Here is an 11501-nt window from a genome sequence, read left to right as displayed (position 1 = left end):
TTTTTTTTTTTTTTTTTTTTTTTTGGTACGGGGGATTGAACTCAGGTCCTTGTGCTTGCAAGGCAGGCCACTGAACCGCTGAGCTAAATCCCTGGCCCATTCGGATACTGTATTTTAAAAGAATATATACTTTAGCCCTAAAACCTCTCTGCTCTGAGGCTGTATATTTTTTGGTACAAGGCTATATTAAAATAGATTCAATGTATTAGTTTAAAATAAGATAAATTTAGGTTTACTTAAAATTTACTAGTGGTTTTATAACAGAGACTTAGAAGCTAGGCCTCAAGATGCTCAATGGTTAACTAAAATCTGTGCCTTCATTTTTATATCTGTCTTCTTTATTACCTTAAAACTAAAGGTCAGATCCTTGATCCTCTCTGCACATATGCATGCTAATCACTTAAGGAGCATCTGTTTAAAAACTGATCAATCAGGGTTTATTAGCTCTGAATTTACCTAATCTATCTCAGCCTCCTTCAGGACTGAGGCACCAAGGCAACAGTAATAATGTATTTTCAAGATTTCCAGGGACATTCAATTGCCAGCTTTTAACAATGTCCTGTTAAAGGTCTCTTATGGTGATGCCTAGAAGTTTCCACTCATTGTCCTAACATTTTAGTCACCTAGGCTTCCAGGAAAAGTACAGCCTCACAGATAGATCACTCCATGACAGAAATGAGGCTGGCCCCCTAAACAAGAGCAATCATGTCATGGGAATGAGGTTGCCCCCTCAAGCCATAAAGATTTCTCCAGAGCCACATCAAAGAACCAGTCCTGAGATAATAATCAGCTGGATGATGGCTTGAGCAGGATTACCTACTTTGTCAGCTAGGTAAATCTTTAACTATGCAAATCTCCAACCCTCGCCTGTATACTCTATAAAGCCTCAGAGTTTCTCATAGCTCCTCAAAGATCTATCTTAAATCTCTTTATCTGACCTTCCTGTATGGTCATGATGATTAAAATTACTTTCTTGTCCTTTGCCCACTGCTCATCATTTTTTTTTTTTTTTTTTTTTTTTTTTTTTTGTACCAGGGATCAAACTCAGGTCCTTGAGCTTGCAAGGCAGGTGGTGGAACCACTGAGCTAAATCCCGGCCCCTGCTCATTTTATCTTGATTGCTGGTGTGGGATCAATCGGGCTAAGTCTGACCTATTGGTACTTCCAGAGCAGGGGCATTTGCTCCTGGTAACAAACACTGGTAACAAAGCTGATAAATCAGCTAGGAGAAAGCACACAACTTGGATGTTATAGTAGTCACTCACAGATAGATTACCCTAGATAGAGAGGAAAGTTTGAATAGGTCCTGTGCTTCTGCTAAACTCAGGCCACTACTGGCTGCTTTCTACACTGGTGAAGCGGAAAAATGAGCTTTAGAATTTACAAGCATTTAGATTAAAACCCCTGGTAAATTGTTTCTGATAGCGTACACTGGACATTGTTCTTTCTTGTTTCTTGTTTCTGGAGGTCCACATAAGGGAATGGTCACTATAACCTTGAGCTACTTTATACCCTTTGGCGTTTGTAGCTTTAAAATACACATAAACAGGGAATATCCAGCCCACTGGTGCTGCTCAGAGAAGGAATCCTTATAAGCAACACATTTGAACCAAAGTATACCCCAGCATGGACACTTGCTTTAGCCAACAGACAATCCTCTAACAAATTCAGTTCTAAAAACAGCATTGGGAAAAACTTAATTCAAAATTCATCAAAGTAAACCACTCCAAAAGTCCTAAGATATCTTTGACCACAGAGAACATCAAAACCCACTACTTCTACTTCACAACTGGTAGAAATGGCCTTTTTGATGTTTAATAATTAAGATGTGGAGGGTGAAAGCAAGGGAGATAAAAGGGCTAAGAGGATAGGTAAAAATTTGGCCCTGACTTTCCAAGGTCATTCAGCACCCAGGGGATAACAGGGGTCCCTAAAAAGGGGCCTTGCAACTCTCATGAGTCACCTAGTTTCTGAGTCAGGGGGATTGTGGAAACCTCAGAGAGTAGGAGCTAAGCAGTTACATTCTACAAAGAGGGGAGTAACTGGGAGGGGCATGTCCCCAACACTTCCAAGGAAAGTCACCTGGTCAGCAAGAACAAATCTATCTTGACAAATGACATAGTGTATAGTGCGAAAAAAACTAAAGAAGCCAAGAGGTTACTAACAAGGCACCAATAGTAACCTTTATGAAGAACACTGACTGACCCTAATAGTAGCAATAAAAAAGGCTAACTTTTCTCCCACATAGGGCCTACCTATTGGGTCTTAAACACTCAGTGGAGAAATATAACCAAATGTGCTATTACCAGGGTAAAAGAAACATCATACATAGACAATTAGAAGGAAAAGACAATTGTTCTTTTAAACAGAACTCTAGGTGTGACCAGGCACTCTAGGAAATCAATTCTCATTTCATTCCCTTCTTTTGCAATAGTTTACCAGATGACCAGAAAACTTGCAAAGTCAGGTTGTCTAGCATTCTAATTTTTCCGGACCAAGGAACAGTCTAGACAGTAGGGGATTTATAACAGGGACTTAGATGCTAGGCTTCCACCTGTCCAATAGGTTACAAAAAAACAGGATGGAGCTTGGCATAGCTACATTTATTTTTATATCTGTCTTCTTCAATATGTTAAAACTTGATCTCTGCTCAGCTCTGTATGTATGTAGGTAATCACTTCAGGAGTATCTATCTAAAAACTTACTACAGGTTTATTAATCCTGATTTTATCTAACATATCTCATCTTTCTTCAACACTAGGACACCAACATAAGAGTAAAGTATTTTCAAGATTTGCAGGGACATTCAATTGCCAGCTTTTACAATATCCTGTTTCAGAATTCCTGGAGCACTAGCTTAGTCTCCAGTCATTGTTCTAAATTTACAGTAACCTAGGATTCCAGGAAAAGCAGAACCTCACACACAGATCACCTTGTAAAAGAACTGAAGCTGGGCCCCAAAATAAGAGCAATCATCTGACGGGAACTGGATTGCCTCCTCCCTTCAAGTCATACGGACTTCTCCAAAGTCATCTCCAAGAACCAGTCCTGAGATAATGATCAACCAGACAATGGCCTGACCATGATTTTCTACTGTTATGGCTTATATCTAAATGTCCCCCCAAAGCCTCATGTGCTCATAGTTGAGGCTTTTGGGAGGTGGCTGCATCATGGGTGTGCAATATTGGATTATGAGTGTGTAATAAATGGATTAGTCCTCTGATTGGTTTAGCAGGTATAAACCACGATATGGGTGGGTTAGTCTGCTGATGGTTTAGTCCTCTGGATTACTCCTCTGATTTGTATAGCATGGGTAAACCCATGGTGTGGGTGTGGGTAATGGGTCCACACTGGGTGTGGGTGGCACCACCCAATGGGCTTGTAGCCTTAATGGAATAAAAAGAGAAAGGAAGGCTCTCTGTTTTGCTACCTCCTGACTTTATGCTATGAACTGTTTCTTCTCTGCCATGCCGCCATGCCACCATGCCTTGGAACCAGAAAACTATGGACTGAAAGCTCTACAAACTGAGCTAAAATAAACTTTGCCTCCTTCAACTTGTGGGTATCAGGAATTTTGCCGCAGCAATGAGAAAGTACTGTAACTAAGGCACCTACCTTGTCAGCTATGCAAATCCCCCAGCTACAGTTTCAAACCCTCAACCCTTGCATTTTTTTGTTCACATTTCCTATGGAACTTCACAGTTTGTTAGTTCCTCAAAGGCAGATGTTGAACCTGTTTATATGTCCTTCCTGGTACGGCAATGCTGATTAAAGCTCCTTTACTGTCCTTCACCACTGCTCGTCTCCTCCCTCTGACTGGCATTTTGGGATACAGCCTGGTCTGTGGAGACTCCCTGAGCTAGGCTTTCATCCTAAAACTCCAGCAGTAGTTTTCTGGAATTACCACTTGAGAATAATATATCTTGGCAAAATACTTACCGATATTAGCATAGTGTTTCTTCTCCCGTGTATCTGTAGACAGCTCAAACATGTCTCCGTAAGCTCGAGCAAACCGCCATATAAATTCAATTTCATCCTTAAACTAAAAAGATAGAATTACACATGAGATTAAGTCGGTAATGTGTAGTCAGCAAGACTATAATTGTCTTCCACTATGTTTTTAAAACTTTGGGTGGGCATTTTTAAGTTTTTAAAAATTTTATCAGTAAGCAACAATTGCATATCTTTATGGGTTACCATGTGATGCTTTGGTACGTTTATACAGTATGTATTGATCCGCTCAGGATACTTAGGGTTTAGGCAATGTGTTTGGCGTGGCTAAATTCTAAAACAAATGTTAATTTAAATTACACCTGGGAAAGAAAGAGGCTTATTTATTCTTGGGATATTGTATACATCTCATTCCCTTTTTAAAGTTGTGCTGGTAAGTGTAAATGGCTTTTCAATGCAGATCCAACATTAAACACTACAAAATGACCACTGGTACAAACTGCTTTACATCCTGATAGCTATTATACTTATAATAATACAGAAAATTTAAAATACCTTTTTTTTTTTTTGCTCCCCACAGAAGATGCACTATATGCCTTGGCCTAGTGTCTTCTTTATCGGTTATAAAGTAAGTCTTAATTATACAAAATAATAAAAAATCAGATAAAGGTAAATCTGTAAAGTTACAGCCTGGTTCCTATTTTTATTACTTTAAGTGAGTCTAATTAACTCATATTTATTTTTTAAAAGTTTTAGCCATTTTACAGAAAAATTTCACATTGTCACTTAGGTTATATGAACATGATGCCATTAGTACAGTCATAATGTGAATGGGACAATAGATTAATTGAAATCAAAACTACATTAACATGCTCTAGTCACATAGCTCTTACCTTTTCTTTGTGCTCACACAGTAGTTCAAAACTCTCCATTTTGCCAGACTGAGTCATGCGTAAATGATCTGCCTTCTGAAGAAGTATGTCTAACTTTAATTCCTCTATATGTGCGTTAAATGCCTTAGGCACTGAAAAACTCTGTTCTTCTGTGTCAGTATTAGCTGTAATATACCTAAAATTGCAGAAATAATTATTAACTCCTTTGAAAGCTATGCATAATGAGTAGAGTGATCCTTTTAAAATGCCAGTGAAATTATGCGTCTTTTTTGCTCGAAACTGTCACGGCACTGTCCCATAGATGGTGGATAAGCCCCTCTGCCAGTAGTGGCAAATCTTTAGAACTGTCAGTGATACCAACAGCCCGCTGGGGCACGCATACCATACGTGTGCCACTACTGCGTATGCAATTTCTCCCCAACCCCAACACTTCTCTGATCTCATTTCTCACCATTCCCACTCCTTCCTTGCCAGTCTGGTCTCATACCTATCCACCAAGCCTGATAAGCACACTCCTAGCTAAGGGCCTTTGCTTGCTCTTCTTTCGGATGTAATGTTCTTCCTGCCAACAGCCACATAATCTATACCCACACCTCCTTAAAGTTCCTGCCCCAGTGGCATTTTCTCAGTGTGGTTCATTGAGACACTTCTATGTAATGCTGCAAGTCCCACACTTCCTTTACCTGTAATCTCCCTTATCTTGCTTGCCTTTCTGATATGCTATCTAAATCACTAATCTACTACATGTGCTGTTGTTTTGTTAGCATCTGCTCTACTGGAATGCATGGTAGAGTTCACTGATGTATCAGGGGCCAAGAACAGCACTTGGTACAAAGTACTGTTCACTGAACAGAGTTGAATGGATGATCCAGTTATAGGAACTTGCTGGTAGTGAAAAAAATGTGTGTGCATTTACACGTGTATTTAATTTTTAAAAATTAATACTCTACTTCACATTTCATTTCTCATGGCATACAATGCAAGCAATTTATATTTATTAAAACACTGCCTGTTTTAAGGAGGTATAAACAGATATGTAACATATAAGAGAAAAAAGCAGAAATAGTGAGAAAATATAAAATAAGGAAAAAAACTCCACAGGAGGTCAATAAAACTACTAAAAAAAATGCTTTATATCTATATCCTTGCAACATGGGACACAAATATAGCTCTTAGTTTCCAAGCAGCTAATACAATCATTCATATAACCTGAAGTCCCCATTAGTTACAAAGAAAGAAAGATAAAAGGAGTTCTTGGGAGAAATGCAATCATTTCCAAGTACTAAGACTCAAAACAAATTTCAAAGGCCTTATAAAGAATATACTAGGAAGAAAAGGACTAAAGGTGTAGGGGAAGTGGGAAGGGTTGGGGTAAGGAAATAAGGGAAAAGAAAAAATATGAGAAAAGGAAAAGATGGAAACAAAGTCTTTGTAAATAGGGGAAGGTGGAGGGGGTAAAGGGAGGGCAGGGGTATGGGGGAAAAAATGAGAACCAAGATCTGTCATGTAAAGGTACAAGATCCCAATAATGAATGTAACTGTATTGTATACTGAAAAAGTACCAATAAACTCAATAAAAAGAATATACTATACAAAATTGTAATTCAACTTCTTCAAAATCATTATTAATAAAAAAAAATCTCTTCTTCCACTTGCTTAAACCAAAAAACTGGAGTCATCTTTTACTCTCCTTTTTTCTTCTAAGCAACATCCAGTCTGTTAGCATATCAAGTGAGGTTAGCAAATTGGAGGATATAAGATTAACATAAGAAAGTTTTATTTCTATATATCATCAGTTAAAATCCAAGAAAGCATAATTAAGGAAAATATTCCATTATAAAATGATCTAAATTCATGAAGAAACATATTGTGTACATAGTTAGGAAGACCAAGTATCATAAATACGCAAATTATCTCCAGAGTTAATATACAGATTCAATACAATGCAATTTTATAAGCCCAAAGGAATTTTAATGGAGTTTAATAAACTGACTCTAAAAGATACATAGAAATAGAGTTCAGAATAGTCAAAGCATTTTTGAGGAAAAAAAGCAAGGAGAAAAGACTTAGCCCAACATTTAATGGGACCTATTATTAAATTACAGTAATACAAGTCAGTGTTATATTGGTAAAATGCCCAGACTTAAAAGAAAACAATAAAGTTATCTCTACTCATAATTGACATAATCTCAATAAGTAAAATCCTAAGGAATACACACACACAATATCCCCTTATTAGAACCAATAGACACATTCAGAAAGGTTATAGGATATAAGATTAATATCCAGAAATCAACTGTATTTCTAGACCATGAGGGATAATCCAAAGATGAAAACAATAAAACAATTTCAACTGTGATATAATTTAAAAGAATATAATTGTTAGAAAACATTTAACAAAGAAGTGCAAGACTCAATTAAAAGCAATGTTGAAATTAAAGCTCTAGTAAGTCTAAATAAATGATAAGAAATCTCAAATGCATGGATTAGAAGAGTTGGTTATGTTAGTATGGCTAAATTTATTTACAGAGTCGAAGCAATTCTTATTAAAATTCCAGCTCTCTTTTTCCACCTAGAAGTTGAAAAACTGATCTTAAAATTTATGTAGAGCTGAGTTAGGTGGTGTACACCTATAGTTCTAGCACTCAGGAGGCTGAGGGAGGAGCACTGATTTGAGTTTGAGGCCAGTCTGGGCTACCCAGTGAGTTCAAGGTTAGGATGAAAATACAGCCAGACCCAGTCTGAAAAAATGAAACAAAACCGATTCCATCAGTAAATGCTTGCAGATCTCAGCGCAAAGCCCGTGTGGACTAGAGCTGCATGGGGGTGCACAGGTTACAGCCAGGGTCCTGCTCTGAAAAAGCTGCACAGGTGCATAAGCAACAGCCAGAGGCCTGCCCAGATTCCATTGGAAAGTGCATACACACTCCAGCCAGAAGTCTGCTCAGACACTAGCAACTCGGGTGTACAGCCTCCAGCCAAAGGTCCTCCCAGATCACAGCTACACAGGGGGACAGGTCCCAGCCAGAGGCACACTCAGATACAACCCCAAGTGTGCACAGGCACCAGCCAGAACCCCACTAGGAAACAGGGTAACACAGGGATCCAGAAGGCCACCATTCTAAACCTAGAAATTAGTGTATGGGTGAGCAGCAGAGAAAAGGCCACTTGGCTTGCTGAGAATTGAAGATAACTGGGTGAATAAAAAGTCACCTCAACAAAGGCTGCATATGTTGAAATGAGAAGACATACAAGTCTCAAAACCAGACTTCCAGTTCACCTAAGGCAACCCCAAAGGGCAATGAGATGGAACAATCTGATACTCAACCACTTGGACTCCCTGAACTAGCAACAAAAGAGGATCTGGAAAAAATGAAGTCAGAAATAATTTCTCAGACAACAACAGAGATCTATAATGCAAGATGATTAATAATCTAGAGTGGACACAGATAAAAAAAAAATAGAAGAGCTGAGGAACATGATGGAATCCCAGCAGAGGAAACAAATGGAATCCCTAAAACAGATGCAAACAGGAGATTAAAAACTCCATTGAAAGTTTACACACCAGAATGAGCCAATGTGACGACACAATTCCAGATATAGAAGACAGGACTGCAATTAGTGACCAGGAAAATAAAAAATTTCTTAAAAATAGTAAGGGACCATGAGAAATCAATCCAGCAGCTGCTAGATGATGCAAAGAAGAATAACATAAGATTGATCAGAGTCACTGAAGAAAACAGGAGAGAGTGAAGATGACATAAAAAAAAAACAAACCCCAAAAACAACAACAAAAAAAACTTCACAGAAGTAATGGCAGAAAACTTCCCAAAAGGGAAAAGAACTTAACATACAGATATGTGAGGCTTATAGGACTCCAACTAGCCATGATCAAACAAATCTACACCTAGGCATATAATAGTTAAAATTCTAGAAACCCAGCAGAAGAACAAAATATTGCAAGCAGTTAGAGAAAAGAAATCATATACAAAGGAAGCCCATCAGAATCACAGCAGTCTTCTCAACACAAACCCTCAAGGCAAGAAGAGCCTAGAGCGGCGTATTTCAAGCCCTAAAGGAAAACAATTTCCGACACAGACTGATGTACTCTGCAAAACTATCTTTCAAAATTGATGGAGAAATAAGATACTTTCATGACAAAAACACCCGAGGAAACTTCATGAACACCAAACCAAAAATTTTAAATTATATCCTAGGAAAAGACAATGAAGATACCAGGAAGCCCAGCAGAATCCATCAGGCATGACAAGAAACTGAATGCAATGGGTGAGAATCCAACAAAAAGAAAAAGTCAAAAGAGCAAAAACATGGAATCAACCCAAATTGTCCACTGATCTCTGACTGCATGGCAAAATGTGGTACATACATATAATAGAATATTAATCTGCCTTAAAAAGGATACCCTTACCTATGCTACAATGTGGATAAACCTTGAGGACATTATGCTCAGAGAAATACGCCAGTCTTAGCAAAAGGCAAGTACTATACAATTCCACTTACACGAGACACTTAGCCTAATAAGAATCACAGAAAGTAGAATGATGGTTGACAAGGATGTCGGGGAGAGAGATGGAAAGTCACTTTTCAATGGGGGCAGAGTTTCAGTTTTGTGAGATGAAAAGATCTGTAGAGATAATGGTGGTGTTGGTTATACAATAATGTAAATTACTTAATGACACTGAAGAACACACAAAAATGATTGATAAATTTTATATGTATCTCATTAGAACTAAAAAATTAACTTTGAAAAACTTAAAAAATATATATGCTAAAGGAATATAAAATCATCAATGTAAAAATAATATACTAATGATATATATTGGGGTAGCATTTTAGTATGATAAATTGAAAATAATGCAAATTCCCTTCTACAAAATCTAATTGTATTCTAACATGAGTGTTTTTAATTGTATATATTCATATTTCACTCAGTTATTTTGACAAGTACATTTACAAGTTTTTCCTAATGAAAAACATCTAAGATATGGTCAATTTTTAAAATAAAATTTTGGGAGATTGATAAACACATTTTAAAATTCTGTTTTCATTTCAACATTCTCTGAGTCCCCAGATTTGTGCATGTAGGAAGGTGTATTAATAATATCTAATTAAAATATCTAGTTTTTAAGTATTCTGCATATTTTTCTTATAGTACTCATAAAAGTTATATAGAAATGCTATCTCTAATGATTAGGATAAAAGAAAGCATTTTAATCAAAGAATATTATTACATTAAACAACATGTACATCAGTGATTGGTGTTATTCTCAGACCACAAAAGTATTACAATAATGTACTTAGAAATTTGGGACTAGACAATTTCTAAGCAGCAACCTGAAAAAGGCCTGAAGCAGATGAAATAAATCATCTTTCACATCCATTATTTCAATAATATCAATAAACCAGCTTTCAAGTTTACAGCAATTTAAACTTCAACATAGGAATCTTTTCCCAAAAATGGAGTGAAGTTTAGTGAGGAGAGGGGACTCCCAAGAGAAGTGAGCAGTGATTTCTACAGATTTGAGTGTACTTGGTGGGAAAACTTCTCATTTGACAAAGCTGCCCTTCTAACTAGGAGGAAAGTCTGAGGTGACCTTATTTTAGGAATTTCAGTAGGTGAAGGTTTGTCTTCATCTTGAGAGAAGACAGCAAATCTTTCCTCTTCAACAATGCCTGAGGTAGGTTCATGCACTGATGGGATAAAGCTCTGACTTCTAGAAAAGATTTCTATTTCATTTGGATTAAATATGTCTTGATTATTTGGCAGAGAATCAAATAAAGTGGCACTCCTATTACAGGAAACTATACTTAGTTTACAGGAAGAAAAGTGTCTTTGGTATCTAAAGGCACCAAAATAGTCTGAATAAGATTTAAAATCACTGACGCTGGTGTCTTCTTGAGAATCAAAGTTAGCTCTACTTTGACACCAGTAAAGGAAAGACTTGCTTTTGTGAAATCTAGAAATAAAGATTGACTTCTTGCAGAGAAATATGAACTAGTAGATTGACTTAATGAAGAAGATAATTTTCTACTTCTTTTGGGTGAATTGACTGTGTATGTTGCAGAAGGATGAGATGTTCTAAAACCAAGAGATATATTTGGCTGTGACATAGAAGAGACTCCATGATGCCGAGGGTCTGAAGCAACTTGGTCTTCAAAACATTCTGACTGGAAGCTCTTGTCCTCTTTGCAGTGGCTAGGGCGAAAAAAGGATCAAATGAGGAAAAAAGTATAGGAAGTAGAGTGGAGGTCAGCCAAGTCTCCTGAGCAATAGTATCTACCTTACCAATATGGAAACAACAGGGAATAAGAAAATAGGGTAGCTGAAATTGATGGCCACACAGATGCTCCCAAAAGAATGCATGTATATGTAGAAAATTATCTCTACCTACAAGTACCCTCCCACACTGTTAACAGTTGTGGAGAGAAGTTGAAAGGGTCGGGGAGCAGGCAGAAAGATAAAGAAAGGGAAGCCTTAGAAAGGACTGCAGAACTATAGGATCCCCACAAAGAAGAACAACTTCTGGTTTTAAAGAATATAAATCACATCTGTTTGGGACCATTAAACTATCGTATTTAAAGAAGTTAAGCAAAATAAAAATATCCTATTGACTAACTGCACTTTAAAATATTAAC

At 37.3% G+C, this 11501-nt stretch overlaps 1 protein-coding gene across 8 annotated transcripts in view; it reads right to left on the bottom strand.

Moving 5' to 3' along the window:
• Positions 1-11501, bottom strand: part of Rmdn2 (regulator of microtubule dynamics 2) — a 93583-nt gene that overhangs the window by 49690 nt on the left and 32392 nt on the right. For all 8 annotated transcript variants that reach the window (XR_777790.3, XR_777791.3, XM_010611419.3 and 5 more), the window contains 2 exons: positions 4845-5019; positions 3940-4042 (listed from right to left, as the gene is read on the bottom strand). Coding sequence is in view for 6 of the 8 variants with exons in the window: in XM_010611419.3 (XP_010609721.2) it covers positions 3940-4042; positions 4845-5019 (278 nt within the window). In the remaining 2 variants the exon portion in view is untranslated. The remainder of the gene's footprint in view (positions 1-3939; positions 4043-4844; positions 5020-11501) is intronic.

This window comes from Fukomys damarensis, unplaced genomic scaffold, assembly GCF_012274545.1.
Source record: "Fukomys damarensis isolate Sample0158 unplaced genomic scaffold, DMR_v1.0_HiC HiC_scaffold_2, whole genome shotgun sequence".
Taxonomy (NCBI): domain Eukaryota; kingdom Metazoa; phylum Chordata; class Mammalia; order Rodentia; family Bathyergidae; genus Fukomys; species Fukomys damarensis.
The sequence above is the reverse complement of the archived record's forward strand: the minus strand, read 5'-3'. Positions and strand labels throughout refer to the sequence as shown.